The 24,396-nt window shown below is 38.4% G+C and overlaps 1 protein-coding gene across 5 annotated transcripts in view; it reads right to left on the bottom strand.

Moving 5' to 3' along the window:
* Positions 1–24,396, bottom strand: part of slc44a5b (solute carrier family 44 member 5b) — a 340,353-nt gene that overhangs the window by 154,837 nt on the left and 161,120 nt on the right. For all 5 annotated transcript variants that reach the window (XM_028811195.2, XM_028811194.2, XM_028811197.2 and 2 more), the window contains exon 2: positions 14,045–14,093. In XM_028811195.2, coding sequence (XP_028667028.1) covers positions 14,045–14,093 — 49 coding nt within the window. The remainder of the gene's footprint in view (positions 1–14,044; positions 14,094–24,396) is intronic.

The raw sequence follows: 24,396 nt of genomic DNA, 5'->3' as shown, positions 1-24,396 counted from the left end.
GACAGAAGTAGAGGCAGTACTGGTGTATTCCAATCCAAGACAAGCCTGGGCAAATGGCATAAGTTAAAACTTAATGGGTCCCCTACCAGCTACTCCATTGTATTATACATTCGCATCTATGTAATTTGAAAGTGGACCACCCGCTCTACAAAATTCTTTGCATATACATTCACAACTGCGGACTTTAAAGGGGGAACCAAATACAAGTGACAAAAAACACAAAAAGAAATACTTGAGAGAACGGCATAAACAAAGGAAAATTGTAAACATCTAATAATGACAATAATATAGTAAAATTTCACATTATTCCTATTAATTACACATTTCAATTCAAAATAATACACTTCCCTGTAAAATTGCATTTTGCAATGACCAACAAAAAAGCCAAGCCACTGGGAAAAGTAGGAAAAATTGATCAGAACTGATCTAATGCAGGAATGTTTTACTCATGGACAATTGTGTATAGCATGTCCATGAGAGACATTACTTACTACTTATCATTGGACTGATGTCTTTATCGAAGGCAACATCTGAGACACAATTTGTTACTTTCCTTTTGTTTTTCCAGTTGTTGTACAGGAACGTGAAGTGAATTGCTCATGATCACACAATATCTGTATGAGAATTCGAACCCACAACCACAGGGTTTGAAGTCCAAAGCCTTAACCACAACACCACACTGCCTGACAATAACATAAGCCCTTGGTTAAAAAAAGTATATATTGTATACAGAAAAATACTTAGTTATACAGAACTTTTGATACAGCGATTAACCAATGGGATTATAACTGAGGCCAATTGTCAAAGCCAGGTAACACAGCTAATACATGAATAATACAGAAACTGAGACAAAAACCTTGAAAGGATTTTCCAAGTGTTTTATCCCATTCATATCCAAAAGTAAGGTGGAACCTGTTTATGGAAATCAATTCCTCTTGTCTGTTACTGTACATGCAGAAATAACATTTGTGAAGTACAATGTTACATACTATAAAAACAAAATTTTAAAATTGCTAACAGCACTTCTGAATATTGCTCAATTCATGAAAACGCTGACAAGAACACTGCTAATGAATTTTAATTTTGTAAATATTTCCAAAAACAGTTCAATGTCTTATCAGAGCTCCATTTGTGCCATGCAATTACATTTCTACTCACACAATCTACATTTGCATTACTGAAGTTTGTTAAAGAAGATAACATACTTATCATTTCCTCTGTCTTTAAATACTATATACAAATTGAAAAATAAATAAAAATTCTACAATTAAATTTTACCAGAGTAGCTGCACCAGTGTACCACACTGCGTAAATTTATTTCAAAGATGAAAATCTCAAATTACTTATAACAAAAAGGCAATGAATAAAAATAATTTCACATGTTATTAAGCTTATAGGGCGGCACGGTGGTGCAGTGGGTAGCGCTGCTGCCTCGCAGTTGGGAGACCTGGGGACCTGGGTTCGCTTCCCGGGTCCTCCCTGCGTGGAGTTTGCATGTTCTCCCCGTGTCTGTGTGGGTTTGCTCCGGGCACTCTAGTTTCCTCCCACAGTCCAAAGACATGCAGGTTAGGTGGATTGGCGATTCTAAATTGGCCCTAGTGTGTGCTTGGTGTGTTTGTGTGTGTCCTGCGATGGGTTGGCACCCTGCCCAGGATTGGTTCCTGCCTTGTGTTGGCTGGGATTGGCTCCAGCAGACCCCCGTGACCCTGTGTTCGGATTCAGCAGGTTGGTGGATGGATGGATAGATTAGGCTTATATTCAATTTGCAATACTAAGTTTTGTTACCTTCAGGAGTGGGGTAGAAATTTTCTGTCATTCATTTGTGTTTGTTCTTTAATTAGGCTTCAGAGTCCTTCATTTATCCAAACAATGGCACTGGCTGTGTGGAGTTTGCATGGTAGTCCAGTTTACAACCCACCTCCAAATCATGTGTGTTAGGTTGATTGGCCCCGCAGGAGTGAGTGTGCCTGTGTGCACTGGGATGGACTTGGTTTCCAATGTTTGCCCGATGCTACTACAGTAAGATATTCTCAAACTCTGAAACCATGAACTGATAATGGATTCTGATGGATTTTACATTATAAATTTTCTAAAGTTGAAATTTTGCCTAGAGCCACTGAGTTGTGAATCAAGGCAAGGGGATCACAGTGAAAAAAATATAAAAAATAGTTAATAGCTTTATTTGTCAAGAACTGATACACTATCAGTCTAATTATGAGGTGCCAATGTCTTTTACATTGACAGCTTCATATTGACATTTTCGATTTTAAATCATGAAACAAACAAGATTTGTTAAGGCACTTTATTTAAAAAATCTGAGCTAAACATAGGAATGTGTGACACTGTATATATGTTAAAGTAATCTGCTGCCAGTTGTCCTTCACTTCTTCCAAGGACTCATTTAATGGTGCAGCAATCAACATTTAATATGACTATATCTGCCTGCCTAACAACTGAAAACCTAATTACTACCTTTAAAGTTTTAATTGTGTCAAATCAAAGGAAATATAATGGCAAATATTCAGCATACCGCACAAGGCCAAGACTCCTATTAAATGTTATACCATGACAAGTGAGCACTAATTCAAATCAAAGACTAGTCAGTATGTTAGAAATTACTTTAAAAGCTTAATGTACAGCATTTGATTTGAATAAATGATGTTGAACTAGAAACGGATAACAATCACAAAACCTCTTGGAGGCCAACTGAAGGTAAGTAGCCCATCATTAAAAAAACCTGTTACATAATCATACTGAAGCAAATATAAGTTAAATATAAAACTGAATGTAAATTTCAACTGTTTTACATCTGAGTGAAAGTTATGGAATATTAAGGTTGTTTAGCAGTGGTTATCACCACAATTGACAGATAAATCTTTAATGGGTAAATAGAGTGGCATTTCTGGGCATAACAATGCAGTGAACTGTAAGTTCCTGTAAAATGCCTTCAAAATAAACTTCAGGGAGGTAACTGGAGGATACAAAATCCAGGTCATATTTCAGGATGGGAACTTTAGTGAACAGAAGAACAGGGAAGATAATATCACAGAATATCACATTGCATGTATGGTGTATGTACAATGCACAATATATTTAGGTTTTAATGCATTTGGAGAACTTCTTTTGTTTCTATTTTTTTTTGTTTGTTTAAACATACTAAATAATTTTAAGGAAATTTTAAATAAGTTCAGATGAATCTTTCTCTTAATCTCCAGATATTTAGATGATACCTGCCATACAGCGTATTGGAAGTGAACACTTCTGAATTTTTAATATTATTAGCAAGCAAGAGACAAAATACATACAGTACATGTCCTCACAGGTGGCGCAGTGGTAGTGCTGCTGCTTTGCAGTAAGGAGACTGTGGAGGATTGTGGGTTCGCTTCCCGGTTCCTCCCTGTGTATAGCGCTTTGAGTACTGAGAAAAGCGCTATATAAATGTAATGAATTATTATTATTATTATGTATAATATTTAATTTATGCGCAGAATTTTGCAGTAGCAGAGTGACGCTGCAGGTAGCATAGTCAAATCACAGTTTCTGAACCTTAGTTTGATTTCCAGCCAGGAACCCTTCTCTATGTATAGTTTACAGTTCCTAATCATACTTATGTGGGATTCCCAATCAAACTGATTACGATTTATTAAAGGATATTATTCAATGACTTTGAGCCAAATAAAAAAAAATTATATAAAATTACCTTATTAGACCAAGTTTTCAAAAACCACCCTGCAGCAATGACAAGAAGAGTCTGCTTATAGGCCTAAGAAGATAAAGCAAGTGTGTGACTAAAAGCTTAGTTAAGCAATAAATATGTTTTAATTAGAATTGCTGGCTTATGAGGTTTGCATAATGAAGAGCTGACTGTACTCTTACTACAGGACTATGGAATATGGTGTTGCTGGTACTGGTGGAGGGTTTTAGGTAACTGAAACATTTTAATTAGTTTGCAAATTACCTCTCATGTCTGGTGTTTTAAGATAAGCATTCTCAGAAACTGGTTGTGTTAATAAGTCCAACAAATGCATAGCAGCATAAACACTGCCCAGGCACTGAGATGAACACTTTCTGGAGAAAATCAAAGTCACTCATTAAGCTGAAGAGAGCTTGAATGACATTTGTCTTCCTGAACACAGAAGAAAATGGAAATATGTATAGAACAGAGTAAAATAAGAAATATGAGGCAAATAGTGCTTACATATCATACTATACATTGTAGGTGGTACCCTGGATGGACAGGCATCCTGGCAAGAAATCGGGAAGATCACCTACCCGGATGGGAGGCCCTGAGAGAACAGAAAGGCATCCCGGCCAAGACAGGGAAGGATGTCTCACCAGGACAAGGCTGCCCTAATAGATGGATGGACATCCCAGCCAGAAGAGATGGTTCCTCACCTGGGCAGGAAGCCTCAAATAAATGGACAGGTGTCCTGACCAGACATGTGTTTAAGACCTTCCCTGGCCAGGATTAAAGAAGAGGACAGGGAAGGACTGTCTCCAGAGAATAGATGGCAGCAGCACTCCATATTGGCACCCATTTGGGAACCAGTAGGGAATGCCGGGTGTTATAGTCCGGAAACACAGCCCTGCTGGGGTCCGTGGGTGCTGCAAGGCGGTGCTGCAGGGTTGTGCTCCCCAATAACTATGACCTGGAAGTACTTCCATCGGGGAGTAGCCTTGGCACTGGAAGTACTCCCAGGTCCTCAATAAAAGGGACCGCACTCTCTTATCCATGTGAATCAGGGCTGGGTGGATGTACAGCAACACTCAGCTGGAGGAGGGCAGTGCAGTGGTGAGAGGAGAAGAACTGTGAGGTATTGTGGAGAGAGAGAGAACCTGTCCTTGTTACTTTTGAAGTATGAAGTTTATTTGAACCCGGGACTACATTATGTTTGGGGTTTGGGGCAAGCTGGTGTTCACAAGTTATATACAGTAAATATACATACATTACATGTAAACACGTACAATATACTGTATCTAAAATACATACTATTTAAATTTTTACATCAATATTGTACTTTGTTTAATTGCATATCATTTTCTAACTTTATTTGAACTATTTTTTATTTTAAATCTGTGTATAGTATGTTGCACTTATTTGGAAGTCTGCCTTATATGAATACTTATAATAAAAATATGTTTAAAGCATTATGCACTGATGGAAGACCCTTTTTTAGTTTTTTATCCTACTCTCTTTGTAAAATTTAATCGGTTTGGTTGCCACACTGACTATAGTACCCTATAAATTAAATATGCTAGAATTTATTTTAATTGTTATTAATTATATTTTCCTAATATAAATGGCCCATAAATCAAAGAAACTAAAATAAAAGTATTCAGCATCCTGCAGATAATAATCACCACCCACTGATTATGAACTGTATTCTTCTTTACTTTGAAAAGCAACCTATAATTGAACTCATGGTTGGTTGCCAAGGATGACCTGGGGCTCTGCCTTTACAACTTCCTTTATATCAAGAAGGCAGGGATTCAGCATCCAGCCATTTCTTTCTATGACAGGAATCAGTTCGGGCTTTGCCCTTAGCACTTCCTTCTCTCTGTTATTTTCTCCTTGGTCCTCCTATCTTTGTCTGTTGCTATGCAACCTTAAGGAAGCATAAGTCATATGGTTGGAGGGGCTGAGGAAATAGGGAGCACAAAATATTGCTTCACTCTAGAAAAGTGAACCCTGTTTCCTTGCAAAAGTCATTTTCTCAGCCTCTCCTGCTGTTTTTAATCAAAGTGATTACTGACCTCTTCATTTTGAGTTTTGGATTTTTGGATTAATGATTATTAAGTTTTGCTGTTTGAATTTGCTTTGTATTACCATCTACATATAATTTGACTAGTTTTTGGATAATTAACTTCATTATTAAAATCAGTTTGCCTATGTTTTTTTCAGAAGAGCTTGGTTTGATCTATATTGTATAAATGGCTGTCCACCAGGCTATTCAGCCTATAAGAAGTCACAGCCAAATGGCCAATATTATGAATTATAAAATACTAGCATGCCAAAAAGGCAAGCATAAGAATCAGGGGATGAATGCATAAACCATTGTTAAACATTTGCAGAGGTCAAAACCAAGAAACATGTCACTAAACCCAATAACCTAGTCACCTATAACCAAAATATGAAGTCTAAAGAAAACAGACAAAACGTCTCATAGACCAAAACATTTCTGAAAGAAGCACTCATGAAATACCCTTGTTGTAACAGCCACAAACCTGGACAATTAGAAACAGTACATCTTTAATTGCAGCACCCCACTGACATCATATGCAATGACTTCCAGATGACAACAATAGGTATTAGCAAAATAGAACAAAACAGAGTATGCAGAATTCAACATGGTTCAAAAAGTATACAATTATAACAAAGCCCCTCTCCTAAGACATGAACTCAGGATGCAACCTTTGTAACAAATGACAATCATGAATATCATTAATTGGCACCCAAGAATGATCCTCAGGACTGTGACCATGCCAGTGGACAAGATAATATGCACAAGAATCATGGCAATGAGAATCCAAAATTTTCTGAATCCCAAATTCCTGTTCCTCATGAACTTGATTAGGAGGAAATAGGGATATATTTATAAAACATGGATTAACATGAACCAGACTGAGATAAGAAACATGAAATACAGGATGATCTTTGAAATAAGCAAGAAGACCCACAGGACTAGCATGCTTAATAATAGAATATGGACTAATATGTAATGTGGAGCAAATTAATGAGACAGAACTCTTAGGTAGATGTCTTGCATAGTGAGCCACACTTTATGTCCAGCCCAAAACACTGGGGCTGCTTTACATTTGCAGTGTGAAAATTGCTTGGCAGAGGCTTCCACTATACAGTACTTAGGTTCCCCTAAACCACACTCCATGAAATGCATAACCTAGTGAGGTTCTCCACCACCCTAAGCACCAATGAAGAAACCACGGTACTGACTCCAGCTCTAAAAGAGAGAGTTTAAAACTACATAAATAATTAAAAAGAGACACCCAGATAGCAGAATGTATTAAAACATTACAACCAAACTTTGTCAAGAGTAACATAAATTTTCCAGTAACTTTTAAAAGAATCATCAGTGCGGCACAAAAATTCTTCCAAGTCAAAGTTCTCTCATGTCTGATATCCTGAGTTCAAATTAAGCTTGCAGCCCATCGTAGTACAAATACATTGCAAACCATATGAAGCAAAATGTGGTCTCTTTTAAAAAATATGGAATGTGAAACCAATGGAAATGAAAAATTTTTTCAATAAAATATTATCTACAGTAATTCCCTGGCCATAAGTTGCCTTTTTCACAGAAAACAAAATGAAAGCATTTTGAAAACTGATCAATTGCCACCAAAATTGTACTATAATGCTGAGAAGGCACAAGATCAATAAAGAAATGTATGGTGATAGCTCCCAAGTTCTAGTGGATAGGGTAAAATAGATTGTAACAGACCCAAACCAAGTCCTTGTACAGATTTACTTTTACCAAATATATTATAAGCTAACATTAAACCTCAGATATTATGATACACATCATCACACCAAAAATATCTGCTTATAGTTGTTGGGTCTATGTTATTCCAGAATGTGCAGAAATCTTAGAAAGATGTTCCCATTTAGAATCTTTGGAAAAACAATGAGTTTACCATATGGAATATTATTCAGTAGATCTTTAGACACTGAAAATCAGAAATACTTGAAATCAAATCATTGTTTATTTATGAGAATAGTGGCACCTAAAAATGTTCTAGCAGCACTATAAAATGATGTTCAGCTGGTAACTGATCAATCAGTTTTCCTGTCCCATGCAAGGTGTGCAAATTAAATTGAAGCAGAATGAATTAGTTTGAGTCAAGTACCACCCAAAGCAATAATGCTCTTCACAAAATACAATCCAAAAAATGAAACAATGCAATGTCACGAAAGGCTTTGGAAAAGAAGGCATCACTCAACAACAACAACAACATTTATTTATATAGCACATTTTCATACAAAAAGTAGCTCAAAGTGCTTTACATAATGAAGAAAAGAAAAATAAAAGACAAAATAAGAAATTAAAATAAGGCAACATTAGTTAACATAGAAAAGGAGTAAGGTCCATGCTTAATTATTTAATTTGTAATGAAACCAACAGCGAGGAAGCATGATGATGTAAGTGAATACCATTATTACTTCACATATCTGCGAGAATGGATTCAAATCCCAGTCACAATCACTTTCCATGTTGAGCTTGCACATTCTCACAGTGGGTTTTTATCTGAAGGTTGTAATTTTCAAGCAGCATCCAAATGAAATCCATTAGTAAATGTGAGAATGTACAACCAGGTGCACTAATGTACATTTTCTACAATAAGATTACAGGCAGGTCAAGTATTTTTTTAAGATTAAAACAATAAATTATGGGGATTGGAATCAGACAAGGTTATTGATTTAGCAACTAGGTCACACTGCTTACATGGGCAATTGACTAAAGGAAATTAAGTTATGTTTAGAATAAATGTTAGACTGAACTTAGCAGTGGTTAGGAAATTTTACAAAATAAGATTCATTTGGAGACAACAGTTGAATTATATTTTCCCATGTACATATATCACTAGCTGACAAATAACAGCTGATCAGAAAAGGAAGTAGATGCAAGTAAGATTTTAAAAAAATTGTTAGGGCAATGTGATCAACTAACTTTCAATTTCTTTTTTTTTTTTTAACTGTAGCAACAAATCCCACCATGGACGTTTATCAATAAATTTACACATGATAAATATATTTTAGTCAGTTAATGAATTTTATGAAAGAGAATCTGCTTTAAAATTAAAAAATATATATATATTATGCACCATTAAATTCAATGTTTATAAATTTTTAGACTACATTTCTTTAAAGGAATTCATTGTTAGCTAGGGTACCCAGCACTGGAATAAAGTATAGATGCAGTCACCAATGTTCCCTCTAAGTCTGGCTTGTGAGCACCACTCACAAATTTTACATGGTCATTCACAAAAAGACCTGACTTTCAAACAAAATGAAACTTTATAAATTAAGTAAAAATGAATTAAATTAAATCAATTACAGACCCAACTTAAACGAGTTTCAAACAAAATTGTACTATATAACATGGTCCACATTGTTGTTTCTTTGTCAGTATAGCCATTTTTAAGTGAAAAGCTGAAGGGAATTCAAGCAGTAAATCGAAGAAGTGATGTTTAGGCTTCAATATGGAATTGTTGATGCCAGACTGTTTTGTTAAAATGGATATACCACATAGCACCAGGCAACAACATGCTTCTGGGAAAATGCTTAACTACTCGGAGACAAATGGTATAATTTGCAAAATATGTTTGTAACCAGTAACTTCTACCAAATGGAAAGCATGGAGCGACTAAAAAGTTCACCATATCAGTTTGAACCAAAATCTCATTCAATCAAAATAATCTAAGCAAGAATGTAAAGGCACAAAAGAACTTGTGCAGGGAAAACAATTGACACCTAACGAGGCAAACATTTTAATAGATCGTGTATTGCTGGCTATGAAAATAAATTCTTCTATGTTGGCAGTCCAGGTTATTCATGATCATGTTGCCAAATACCCGAAAATACCAGATAGCTGACCAAATAAAACTTGCATCTTTGTGTTTATTGAGTGCATAAATTCAACAATCAAAACTGATGTGATAAATGAAATTAGAAAATCTGCCTACCACATTTAGACAGTCGATGAATCAACTGACATAACGGTTTCAAATATTTTACTTTTATGTATCACATTTAGGAATGAAAATGAATCCATTTATAAAACTGCATTCACTGGAATATTAACATTAACAGTATGTGACAAAACAACCTCCTATGATGAATAAAAACTTTGGACGACGTTTTCCCTTGCCCGGACACGGGGCACCCCTCTGGAGCCATGCTTGGAGGTGGGGCTCGATGGCGAGTGCCTGGTGGCCGGGCTTGCACCCATGGGGCTCGGCCAGGCACAGCCCGAAGAGGCAACGTGGGTCCCCCTTCCCATGGGCTCACCACCTATGGGAGGGGCCAAGGAGGTCGGGTGCAGTGTGAGTTGAGTGGTGGCCGAAGGCGGGGACCTTGGTGGTCCGATCCTCGGCTACAGAAGCTGGCTCTTGGGACGTGGAATGTCACCTCTCTGAAGGGGAAGGAGCCTGAGCTAGTGCGCGAGGTTGAGAGGTTCCAGCTAGATATAGTCAGGCTCATCTCGACGCACAGCTTGGACTCTGGAACCAATCTCCTTGAGAGGGGCTGGACTCTGTACCACACTGGAGTTGCCCCCGGTGAGAGGCGCCGAGCGGGTGTGGGCATACTTATTGCCCCCCGACTTGAAGCCTGTACATTGGGATTTACCCCAGTGGACGAGAGGGTAGCCTCCCTCCGCCTTCGGGTGGGGGGACGGGTCCTAACTGTTGTTTGTGTGTATGCACCGAACAGCAGTTCGGAGTACCCCCCTTTTTGGAGTCCCTAGAGGGGGTGCTAGAGGGCATACCTTCTGGGGACTCCCTCATACTGCTGGGAGACTTCAATGCTCATGTGGGCAATGACAGTGAAACCTGGACTTCTGTGCTCTTCACGGATTGTCCATAATGAACACCATGTTCAAGCATAGGGGTGTTCATATGTGCACTTGGCACCAGGACACCCTAGGCCTCAGTTCAATGATCGACTTTGTGGTCGTGTCGTCGGACTTGCGGCCACATGTCTTGGACACTCAGGTGAAGAGAGGGGCGGAGCTGTCAACTGATCACCACCTGGTGGTGAGTTGGCTTTGATGGTGGGGGAGGATGCCGGTCAGGCCTGGTAGGCCCAAACGTGTTGTGAGGGTCTGCTGGGAATGTCTGGCAGAGCACCCTGTCAGAAGAAGCTTCAACTCCCACCTCCGGCAGAACTTCGACCATGTTCCGAGGGAGGTGGGGGACATCGAGTCTGAATGGGCCATGTTCCGTGCCTCTATTGTTGAGGCGGCTGACCGGAGCTGTGGCCGTAAGGTGGTCAGTGCCTGTCGTGGCGGCAATCCCCGAACCCATTGGTGGACACCGGCAGTGAGGGATGCTGTCAAGCTGAAGAAGGAGTCCTACCGGTCTCTTTTGTCCTGTGGGACTCTGGAGGCAGCTAATAGGTACCGGCAGGCCAAGCGGAATGCGGCTTCGGTGGTTGCTGAGGCAAAAACTCGGGCATGGGAGGAATTTGGGGAGGCCATGGAGAACTACTTTCGGATGGCTTCGTGGAGATTCTGGTTCACCGCCCGGCGTCTCAGGAGGAGGAAGCAGTGCAGTGTCAACACTGTATATGGTGGGGATGGTGCGCTGCTGACCTCGACTTGGGACGTTGTGGTTCGGTGGGGGGAGTACTTCGAAGACCTCCTCAATCCCACTAACATGTCTTCCAATGAGGAAGCAGAGCCTGGGAACTCGGAGGTGGGCTCCCCCATCTCTGGGACTGAGGTCACCGAGGTGGTCAAAAAACTCCTTGGTGGCAGGGCCCCGAGGGAGGATGAGATACGCCCGGAGTTCCTCAAGGCTCTGGATGTTGTAGGACTGTCTTGGTTGACACGTCTCTACAACATCGCATGGACATCAGGTACAGTGCCTCTGGATTGGCAGACCGAGGTGGTGGTCCTCCTCATTAAGAAAGGGGACCGGAGGGTGTGTTCCAACTACAGAGGGATCACACTCCTCAGCCTCCCTGGAAAAGTCTATTCGGGGGTTCTGGAGAGGAGTGTCCGTCGGATAGTTGAACCTCGGATTCAGGAGGAACAGTGTGGTTTTCGTCCTGGTCGCGGAACAGTGGACCAGCTCTACACCCTTAGCAGAATCCTGGAGGGTGCATGGGAGTTCGCCCAACCAGTCTACATGTGTTTTGTGGACTTGGAAAAGGCGTTCGACCGTGTCCCTAGGGGAATCCTGCGGGGGGTGCTCCGGGAGTATGGGGTACCGGACCCCCTGATAAGGGCTGTTCGGTCCCTGTACAACCGGTGTCAGAGCTTGGTCCGCATTGCCGGCAGTAAGTCGAACCCGTTTCCAGTGAGAGTTGGACTCCGCCAGGGCTGCCCTTTGTCACCGATTCTGTTCATAAATTTTATGGACAGAATTTCTAGGCGCAGCCAGGGTGTTGAGGGGGTCCGGTTTGGTTGACTCAGGATTGGGTCACTGCTTTTTGCAGATGATTTTGTCCTGTTTGCTTCATCAGGCCATGATCTTCAGCTCTCTCTGGATCGGTTCGCAGCTGAGTGTGAAGCGGCTGGGATGGGAATCAGCATCTCCAAATCCGAGACCATGGTCCTCAGCCGGAAAAGGGTGGAGTGCCCTCTCAGGGTTGAGCCGCTGCTCCTCCGCATCGAGAGGAGTCAGATGAGGTGGCTCGGGCATCTGATCAGGATGCCTCCTGGACGCCTCCCTGGTGAGGTGTTCTGGGCACGTCCAACCGGGAGGAGGCCCCGGGGAAGACCCAGGACACGCTGGAGGGACTATGTCTCCCGGCTGGCCTGGGAACACCTAGGTATTCTCCCGGAAGAGCTAGAAGAAGTGGCCGGGGAGAGGGAAGTCTGGGTATCTCTGCTCAAGCTGCTGCCCCGCGACCCGACAGATAAGCAGAAGAGGATGGATGGATGGATGGAGTATGTGACAGTTTATCTGTTCTTGGGGCTATAAACGTTTTATATGGAAAACAATTTATTGTATTTACTTGGGTTTACTGTATCTGTATTCACCAAAATCCACCAAAACCAGGTGAGAAAATGAAAAGGTAGAACATAATAATATAACACTTAAAAATGGTCTGAAAAAATAATAATTATCAAAAGTAAAAGAGCTGCAATATGACAAAACATTTTTTTAAGTAATCAATCTAAAACAACATGAAATGTAAATATTTTTTCTCAAAAATTCTTGTAGTGGTTACATCAACATAACTCTGGAAATTGATGAGAAACACAGCTGCAGGTTTTGTTAAAGAAATGAGACTGTAGAAAGCAGTCTCACAAAGCAAACAATCTGAGACATGATACTCTCATTGTTTAACAGATTGTGGTCTATAGGGGGCGCTATCACTCCCTTGAACCCTCAGATTTGACTCCAGACCCCAGGTAAAAGTCCAATACTTATTTATTAGGAAAATAATAAAGTGCACCAAGCACCTACACTCCACTATACTCATAAACAATCACCAATACACACTACAATAATCAATCCTCCACTCCCAGACGCATTGCCACCCTTCCACCCAGCTCAGCTCAGCATCTGAGGATTCCCACAATCATTTACAGTCCTTGACCCGGGTCAGATAAAAATCCTTTTTCTTCACCCCGGAAGCACGTCATTCCTCTTGTCCATGTGACTTGGACGTACTTCCGGGGCATAGGGCAAATAATCTTTGTTCCTCCCTGCAGCGTCCTCTAGCGGTCCCCATGGTATCCAGCAGGGCTGTGGATAAAAACTGCATTGTCCAAGATTCCCTGCTGGTCTTCGGGGCACCTCCATGCTGCATGGAGGGCTCCACCTGGCGGCCTGGGGGTATTGGCCGGGCTGAATGGCCGGCCATGTATCACAAGATTTAGTCAGCATATAGACAGCAGATTCTTATATAATTTCTTATTTAATAACTTTATCTATATAAAGCACTACTTTTGTCTGCAATAATATTATGAAGAGAGATACCTGATATATTAAGGTATTGAAAACGAACAAAAACATGAATTTTGACTAACATGAATCCATGCTTCCCTCTTTCAAATGTATCTGAGTGCATTTTAAAACTCAGCATAGCATGGTTGGAATCTTTTTCAAACTAGATGATAAATTAGGCATGTGTAAAGGTCATGTCTTATTTTCATGCTACTGGCAGATGCCCAGCAAGGAAACAAAGAAGTAAAAAGCTTGTCATTTAGCCTTGGACTGCCAAAGTAGTAGAATGGACAAAATCTGAGCTCATCTTGAGTCATATTTTTCCACACAAATGTGACTTTTTACAATTTATAAAAAATATTCAGAAATACATGAAAGATGAAGTGAGAGAAGAAAACATGGAAAGTACCTGTTATGGATAGGCCCTTTAAATGCTGGATCAAACTTGCGAGGTTCACCTGTGAATAACAAAAAAATTAAACAAAATTTAATTCATGTTTTTCAGTAATAGAAACGTAAGCCTGAAAATCAAAATTAAAGACAATTTCAATAGTTTCTAAATGTAATTAATTGTTAGACTTTAACAGCAAAGGCACTCGACTCTGAACCACAATGGCAAACGACAGGCAGAAGACTGTGAACCATGAGAGTAGAGCAGAGATGTCAAAGTCAGATACTGGGGGCCGCCATGTCTGTAGCTTTTCATTCAAGCCATCTTCATTAGTAAGCAATTACTGCTGCTATTGGAACATACTTCTTTGCTCAGTTTTAACTGTTTTGATTCAGAAACATGAAGTGCTTCTGTTTTCCTTAGCCAGTAGCTAAACCATAATTAGGTGCAAAGCAAGCCAACAGATGACCAACAAAATCAGGAGTCTCAAACTCAGTTCTTCTAGGGCCACTATTTCACATCTATCTGTTTTCTTAATTAGAAACCAATTCTTGTTCTAATTCTGTGGCCTACTACTGCTCTCATTCTGTCATACCTACCATTTCCTAAAATGTTCATTATCTTTTTTCCTAGAGCACCATAAAAATGTTTTTCAGACCAGAGCAGAGCAATACTTTTCAGACTGTCGCTTATTTCTTTATAATGTTTTGATGAAATAGATGGACACAAAGATAAATAAATAAAGAATAAAGTTAGCTGGACATCCATAGGCTCACTTTGCATTTCATTATTGTCTGTCTGATAATTAAAAAAAAAAGAAGAAACAATTAATGTGTTCTGCATCTTAAAACAGATGTCAATTAAAATTTAATCAAAAGAAGTATATACTGTGGCACGCAGCTGGGGGTGGTACCCAACCGGGACGCCCAAGAGGACCGGAGGAGGGCTTACGCCTCCTCCAGACCACGAGGGGGCGACCGCCCTGGTGGCTTTGGGGACCATGAGTAGAGAGCTTTGAAGCTCTGCACAAATGTGAAGGAGAGTATCACTCTCACCAGGAATCAGGGTCCAAAACTCAGATTATTTCATCTTCATTTCAAAGTCATATGGGAATACTTTTTCAGCAAAATGCACTGATCTGAACACTCACTTATATTTTAGCCTACAATAAATAAACTTTTAAAGCTGCCTGGGCTAAAGCAAGATGTACATCTGAGAGGGTAAAACTGGGTTATGGTGGAGCAGATTCTATCCTAGAAGCTTTAGGCATTCATTATAGGGTATAATAATGCACACTTAGCCAAACTTGAGGAAGAACCAAACAACTAGAAGGAAATTTAAGAACCCAAAAAGAATCAAAATAAACAGAGGAGCAGAGACGGATAAAGCTAGCAGGCGTGCAGAATGTGACCATGCTGGGATTTGAACACCAGATACTGGAGGTAGCCAGTGAGCCACCAGAAATCAGAAACTAAAGGAAGAAATTATGAAACAGAAGTTAGATGAAAACTTGAATGATGCCACGTTTATGAGAAAAAAGTTTACATTTGGAAGTCTAATTAAAAATGATTAATAGAAATGTCATAAGAGTGATTAAAACATGTGTAATAAGATACAATAACCAGCAATATTTCACAACTTCTCCTTCTGCATGATGACACTTTACAAATGATCCAATTAAGGAGTAGCAAACTTTGAAAAATTATTTTGGTTTCTTGTGCATATTCATTCATGAATTGAACACACATTTGCTGCCAAGCTGATGCTTTCTTGCTCACACGTGTCTCTGCTCCACTTTATTAAAAGATAACCACATTACAGTTGGTGATGCTTCAACTACATGCTCAAAATGAAAATGATACATCTTCTTCTCTTACAAAGTTGAGCAGAAAATTTAACTTAAAACCTGCCCAACAACCACACCTGGTTTGTCATTTTTGTTCTATGGCAGCACACGGACACAATGAGTGCATTTACATGTGCTTTAATAACCCCATTGTTCAGAGAAATCCAGTTTCTAAAATTCCATTTAAACCTTTATTCCAGTTAGAGAAACTAAGTCATTGGTCACTGAGAAAACTGGTAAACAGAGGTAGATTTCTCTGTGAGTAACCTGGACATGTGGCCATGTAAGCCCTTAACTTTGGGACAGTTAAGGGTTTTGTAGTCTTTTTTTAGGTTTTTGTTTGTCACACTCTGCTAGCTTTACACACACTTCCAGGAGTCACAAACAAATGTTGGAAGCATCCACAATGAACAATTTCCTGATGTAAATGCTAAGGGATCACACTATTCTTTCTACTGGCTGAAATAATCTAGAGATGAATATTTCAAAAATTGATAAATTTATGTTAATGGGCTGAACATAGAATGCTAAACTCAGCAGCAGAATCTTGGGAGCATTAGGGAAATATGTTGAAAGTAGCATGCATTAAGTAGTCCAATTACATTTTAAAGTAACAAATAACCTAACACAATACGTATTCTGTTGAAGTAAAAATACCTGCATTATTATTACTCCAGCAAGGCAAGAAGGACATGTACCAGTATGTCGCTGCATTGTGAGGTTCAATTTTACAGCCAAGTAGAAGTGTGTGCTTCATGTAGTCCAGTAACAGAAGCCTAGTTAACAAAGTCTCAATTTAGTTTTCATCCAGTTATTTGCCGTTGATACGATTAAACAGTATGATCGGGTGACGCAGTTGCCAGTGTTCATACTGCAAATCGTCAGTGGCACAGGTCGAGGATGTAAAAAGGGGATGGATGTTATTTAACTTCATGGAAAATGAAGGGCTAAATGTGTTTATAAAACACAGGAAAATTTCCGGGTTTGGCGGCGCTTCTCAAAGTCAAAAGTCAAAGTCAAAGCGAACTTTATTGTCATCTCAACCATATACAAGTATACAGATAGACGAAAATGCGAAGCTCAGGGTCCACAGCATAACAACATGAATTGGAAATAAAAAATTAAAATTAAATTAATAATAAAATTTAAATTTAAAATTAAAATTCCATCCATCTATCCATTATCCAACCCGCTATATCCTAAAACAGGGTCACAGCGGTCTGCTGGAGTCAATCCCAGCCAACACAGGGCGCAAGGCAGGAACAAACCCCGGGCAGGGCACCAGCCCACCGCAGGGCACACACACAAACTAGGGACAATTTAGGATCGCCAATGCACCTAACCTGCATGTCTTTGGACTGTGGGAGGAAACCGGAGTACAAGGAGTAAACCCAAGTAGACATGGGGAGAACATGCAAATTCCACGCAGGGAGGACCTGGGAAGCGACCCAGGTCTCCTAACTACAAGGCAGCAACATTACCACTGCACCACCATGCCACCCCAAAATTAAAATTAAAATTTAAAATTAAAATTAAAACACAAACAAGACAAGACATTGTGCAAAGATAAGATTGATGCAATGTATGGTATTATGCAATCTAGATACATAAATTTAGTCAATAAATATGTAATATAATAAATAAATAATAGATATAGATAATACAGAAATTATCAGTGTATGATAGTATCATGAAGGTTCATATATGGGTTTAAGATTTAAAAACAAATGCTGACCAGTCAAATGTGCAGTTTTTAATTTTTCATTTTCAAAAGAAGAAAAAAATAACACAAAAGTAAAGAACCGTTTACAGAGTACATTTTATAGTAAGTTCAGTAACTATATAACATATTTAGTTATTTTATTTAGTAAGTAATTAATAATGTAACTAAGCAATGTTTAAAAGTAATGTTCCCCAAACCACTCAGGCAACACTGGATGTTTTTGGTGACCAGTAAGGACATTTAACGTTTTTGCGCAGTTTAATGCCATCAGAGTGTTCAGCCAAAGGAGAACTTCATAGATGGACTCGTTACTCACCTTAATTCCAGTTTTGTGCGTGCACATAAATGCACTCAGTGTTAGTTCCACAAAAGAGGGTTCCGTTGCCGCCCAAAATTCATGTTAGATTAATGAGTGACTTTAAATTGTTTAGCGTGATTAAAACTATCTTGTATAAGTGAGTTTAAGTCACAGAAGTTGATCCTTCACAGTTATTCATCAGATGAGTTTTCTAAAGTAGACAACCAAAGATCTTTAAACAAATAAATTGTAAGAGTAAGTATCACATCTCAACACCCATACAAATGGATTAAATGGGTTCACTAAGTGGATGGACAGACTAACATTAAAACTTTATTGATTAAAAGCATAAGAAAGTGATATTGAATGTGCCATGGTTGTTAGTACCAGATGGGCTGGTCTGAGTATTTCAGAAACTGCTGATCTATTGGGATTTTCACGTACAACCACCATGCATATGTAGCCGACAAATGTGCAGCAACTGCATGTTGTTATCATGTCAATATGGCCCAAGACCCCAGATGAATGTTTCCTGCACCTTGTTGAATCTACAGGGTATACCACAAAGAACAAAGGCAAAAGGGGATCCAACCCACTACTAACAAGGTCTACCTAATAAAGTGGCCATTGAATATATGTTGTGTGTGCATATCTCTGTCTCTCTCTCTCTGTTATATATATTTCTTTTTTTACTTCTGAAAAGTTTTAATTTCCCTTAGGGACAAATAAAATACATCTATCTACCTATATTTGGCACAATTTAACAGAGGCAAATAGAAGGTAATATCCAGCTTTACGATCCAATACAAAATAGAGAACTGACCTAAGCCAATTAAAACAAGCAGTACGTACATTATAGTGTACAAAGCAGATGTTAGACAATTGCATCTTAATATCTTTGAAAACTACGAGCTGGCAAAACACCTTAGCTCACTGCATGTGTGTTGTATCCATGCTGTTCATGACATATTGTATTTTGCCAAATAATACAATAAGCTATCACTGAGAAGTAAATTTAGACAGGGCTCCCTGCTCATTGGTATACAGTTAAAAAAAACAGTGGTTATATCTATGAATTCCTGCTCTAGCACTCCACTAATTGCAATGTTTTCCCAAATAAAATCTCTATAATTAAAGCCTTTCATTTATTTTTGAAAGATGCTTTTTATTATCTCATCATTTCAAAATGTTTAAAATTTAGAGTCAAATAGCGTCAGTTTATAAAAATAGCAAAAGACAATGTATACAGCAATCATGGTTGGGAACCTTGCCACTAGCTCTAAATTTACCTGTTTACTCTCTGACAAATACAGTCTGTGCTTTTCAGGTAAGGAAGACAGACGTTTTGAGGTCGTTGTGCCAGAAAGTAGTGACATTTTGCATGTTTTGGGTTCTTAATGTTGGTTAGCACACGTACGATAGAAGATCACTGTACTATGTACATGTGACAGTAATGATACCATAAACTTTCAATCTCAGTTTTACAAACTGATCAATAACATTGCCAAATGCTGTCTCTTTTCTGAATGTACTTCTTTCATTTTGTTTTGCCGTAATAAACACGGCTACAAATAAAAAAAAGCATTGTCTTTACACATCATGTTTCAAAGATTAACATCAGACTCTTTGACTGTCACATCGCCCAAGGGTCATTGAAAACTGTGCAAACTGACTTGACAAGCAAATAAAGATGTCTTGCTTGCCAGTACAGTTAGAGTAAAGGGGCTGTCTAACTAAAGGAATCGTTCATTTGCAGAGCTTTAGGATGGCAAAGTACTCTGACTGAGTAAATTGCAGGTTAATTCTCAATTCAGAACATATTTTAAATAAATAAGGGGCATCATATTAGCTCACAAACATTGAAAATTTGTTTACAGTAGGATTTTAAATCTATAAAGTGTACAATTTTAATTAGAAAGATGACAAGTGAAATAATATCCAGTATGCAGGTGTTACAGAATGAGAGACCACCAGGGATGGGGTCTCTTGCTGCAATACTGCCCTGCCTTGGCTGTCTGTATTCACTGGTATTTAAGTCTTGAAAACAAGACTGCAAACAGACTCATTAAATTAGGAGTGTTGAAGAGTTTTGTGACAGACACGTTTCAGTAGAGAAAGAGCACAAATCAGCTCCAATGAAATAAACATTAAAGTATGAAACTTCATTCTCTTGATTAGATGAGAGTCTTGCTTTCTGTGCTCTACAGGTAGGACAGGAGCCAAATTTAAAGCTTGGTATATTAAGGGTTGAGTGCTACAACCTTGCCAATAACACCATTACATTACCAAAGCATTGTTGTCTGTATACTACATGTTAAAACACTATGGCTATTCTGGCATGGCATGTTTGCATTTCCAATTAGACAGTAATGTAAACTTCTCTTAGTTATTCATTTAGATGTGCAGCCAGAAAGTGGGCATTGAGCAGCCTTGTTGTTCTTCTGCTGGTGACATTAGGCAGATTTATTGATTTAGGAGTTTTGATCTCCTGTGGCTCTTCGTTATTACCTCTCTTAATGGGATGGAGGGTGATAAATTGTTTTCTTCTAATGCATATTTTGCAATTCATATTTTCACAAACATAGGTGCTGAAACTTCAAGCTTACTTCGACATCTACACTATTTTCATAACACTGAACAAAAGAGAGCACACATGGCACCTGCGACCATGGATCGTTCACGTTTGATGTCTTCAAACACCAATGTATAATCTGAGTGTACAGAAAGTGTTTTCTTTGCAACAAGTTATGTTTATTTTTAACACACACAGTCTGCACACATGACATACATTTATATGTTTAATACAGGTCTTTTTAAGAGACTATTTGACCGTAGATGGTTCGTTGTAAACAGACCAGGTTAACAAGAACACCTCTGATCTTTGCAGTTCAAAATCATCGGACCTACTTTGAGTACTGCCCTAATGAGGTAATGGATTAGTTTAGAAATGTGAGTCATCTAATGATTCCCACCCAGTTTTAAGTAAAATTCGCACATGGTTGTCTCCATGCAGCTGCACATCCATGATGTTTTATATGTTTGGCTTAGCAAGACTATGGTTTATTCAGATTACCATAACATAATTTCAAATTGTGTTAGAATAATGTACTAATACAGCTCTTGATAAGTTAGTGTATGAAAAAATTGTACACCGTTTGTATATAATCTCTGTAAAATTTTCGATATAGGCTATTCCAAAATCCACTCGTCTCTCTTTGTTCCCAATGCACATTTTTCAAATGTATTTGAGTTGTCCCACAAACTTTGTCTTCTGGGGAGCTGTGTCACAGTTTCTTTCAGCTCACCTCTCTGGCACCATTCCTTTAACTCAAGTTTTCTTTCTCCTGGACCTTCCTGCTCTTTCTCGTTCCAGAATTTCCTGATATTGTTTTTTTTTCAATGTTTCTTTGCTATTGGGGTTATGTGGCAAGTGTTGTGGCATGGGTCTTTATACTTTATGATATTTTAATGGCTCAATGTTGATTTACAGTACTTTATATTGCCCTGTATTTATTTAAATATAAATCTTATGACAACAAAAAAGTGACATTCAACAGAATTTAAATTCAATTACACAAGGACAGGTACTAGATACCCACCTGATTCCAACAAAGTATTAAAAAATAGATATTTCAGTGAGATAAAAGGGCTATCTTCAATTTTCAAATAATTCAGTACACCATTAGATTGATGTCAAATGTCTTTAAACACATTTTATCACTAATTGATTTGAGCTAACATCTACTTTTTTAATACCAACTCAAGTTGGTATCTCCTTTTATTCGACTCTTATTTGTTAAAGACAACAGAATACCAACATTCTTTATCAGCTTCCCTGAACAAAATTCTGACATCTACTGTGGTGAAGAGGGATACATAAGCCAGTGTAGTTCTGGAAATGATAATTACACCACCTTGTACAGACAAGAGAGAGACAAATTTAATTTCTTTTTCTATTGCTAATTTGATTTTTCTGCAGCAATATGTAGTGACAGTATTGTTTGCATCTAGCGCTAAGCCCATTTTTCATGACAGTTTAACCCCAAGAGAAACACCTTAACAGTTTTTACAGGCCACAAAAAAGAAAAAGGCTCATTTTTACTGATTTACATTCTATAAATTGTCAGTCTTGCTTTAGAGATTTAGAATAATATACACAATTGTACCATAACCTTGTACTTGAAAACTGGCTTGGGGTTGTTCTTATAATAAAAAGTTGCCATATAAGATAAATTCCATTTTCATTGGCCAATTAAAAAAATTGTCTACTATATAGTGTAAAGAGCAATCAAAAAGTTGTGAACTCAACCTATTATTTTTTCAACATAACTTTTGTGCACACAGATACATTTGTTATGACATTCACAAAGCATTCTCAAGCTGACATGACGTCTTCATTACTGGAACAGCACAGCCCATAGTAGTAATCCATCAGATTGGGGAACAGGATGTAGTCACACAAGGTCATGTCTGTTTAATGGGCTGGGACTGGCACACTTCTTACATTTCTATCAGTCCAAATTCATTAGTTCGAGTGTCTTCTTGGAACATGAATGCAATATTTCATTTCAAAAGTCAGCATTCTGGGCACCCTGTGTGCACATACCTTGCTTATGATTAATCAATTGCTCAAGAAGAGTGGACTCAATTGACACATAATCAATCCCTGCAGTGTCTATTATGTCATGCTCTGTCACTCTTCAATTCTCCATTATAATTTGCTCCCCACTGGAAACATTTTCTACTATCATCAATACGGAACTCATCTTCGAAAGACCCCCTGCCTTGAGATAAGACTCTAGCCCATCTCTTGACTGTGGCAAATAAAGGTGATTATAAAATGGTAGAAGCTTTCCATTCACATATTTAAGTAGTAACTAAATCAGAATCAAGCTCAAAATATTTTGATCACCCTTTGTATAATAGTAAGTCAAGATAACAGAACTGGCTTTTTAGACATGCAGTTAACAAAATCCATTTTCATTATACTGTACTTGTACACTGTTATCATTATTCATTATTTTTTGACCAATGCTCAATTTGTCCTGCATTACTCCAAAATACGAAGTACAAAATATGCTCATGACACTAGATCTGGTTTAAATTTTGAGTACACATCTGTGATACATTTCCAAAAAAATAACACTTACTGTACAGCTTACGTACATTTAAATGAAGAATAAGCACTATATTAACAAGAAAACAAAAACAATCTTCATCCCTTGTACTACTGTTCCTGACTCTCCTTGTCATTCAATAATCAGACCTTTGTACACATCAGGTCAGAGTCAGAGCAGCTGCAAGAGCTACTAAATTCAAGAGCAAATGTTTGTCTTAAAAAACAATAACTGCTGCCATTGTCAAGATCCAATGTAAACATTTGAATGAACTTGGAGGCATTTGCCTTCTGAAACATCCTAAAAGACAGAATAGCTGTCAGCCAAGAGCTCAGCCTGTAACAGACAGCAGACACTGAATCTCATTGTGCTAAATGCAAGGGACACTCATCACCCATAAGAAATAGAAGGCCAGGCTGCAGGTGGTTGGCTAGAATCATGAATATTTCTAACACACTGGAGTAACAATTTTTATATTAAAATGGAATTATTTTATTTAGATTAAGAAGCAGATTACCTCTTTTACTGTGTACCATTTACATTTATTGGTCTGTTGTTCACAGAATAAATCTATAAACCATTAAGTTGCAATATAAAAATCCTGCTTATGATTTACTGTTTGACCCCAAGCATGTTTAAGTTAAAAATAAGGAGCTGTTGATACATCTTATGTTTTTTTAAATAGCTGCTTCTTTCACTTTCACTAGAGGTAATAAAATATTTTATTACTTCTGGTGGCTCATCTAAAACAACTGGAATTGTTCTATTTTGACAGCACATTCTTTTGTTTTCAACAAGCAAAAAATACAGCTTGACATTTATTGCATCAATGACGTTAGTTTCTTAAGTATGGTCTTCAAAAAACATTGATGTAAGGATGTAAAAGCAATGCTTTCATATGGTTGGAAGCTTTGACTAATTGACAGTCTTCTTGACTGTCACTGTGCATTTTTGTTTAGAGGGTATGCTTACATTCTTGCATTCTATATCCTGGAATTTGTCTTGCATGCCTAGGAGCCATCATGTGTGCCTGCTGCTCAGTTGGTCTATATTCAGAATTACTTCTGGCTTGTTAATATAGTTCCAGGTCTCGTATTCTTATGGTAGACAGTGGTGTGACCCAACAACAAAGCTAGATATAACCAACAGTGAAATCTCCATGCAGTTGTCGGCATTCATTTTTCCAACTTTGTCTTTCTTGGATTCTTTACACTGCATTTGACACTCAGCAGATGGCACTGCTCTTATTTTTCTTCTTCCTATTATAGTATACTTCATTACATAATCGGCCTCCACAATGTTACTTGGTTTTGTAATCACTTTACTGTTATTAACCCATGACCACAGATCACTTTGCCGAGACTACCAATAAATTTTTTTGTCTAG

Source organism: Erpetoichthys calabaricus, chromosome 10, assembly GCF_900747795.2.
Source record: "Erpetoichthys calabaricus chromosome 10, fErpCal1.3, whole genome shotgun sequence".
NCBI classification, from domain to species: domain Eukaryota; kingdom Metazoa; phylum Chordata; class Cladistia; order Polypteriformes; family Polypteridae; genus Erpetoichthys; species Erpetoichthys calabaricus.
Note: the sequence above shows the minus strand (reverse complement) of the source record. Positions and strands in the feature narration are given on the sequence as shown.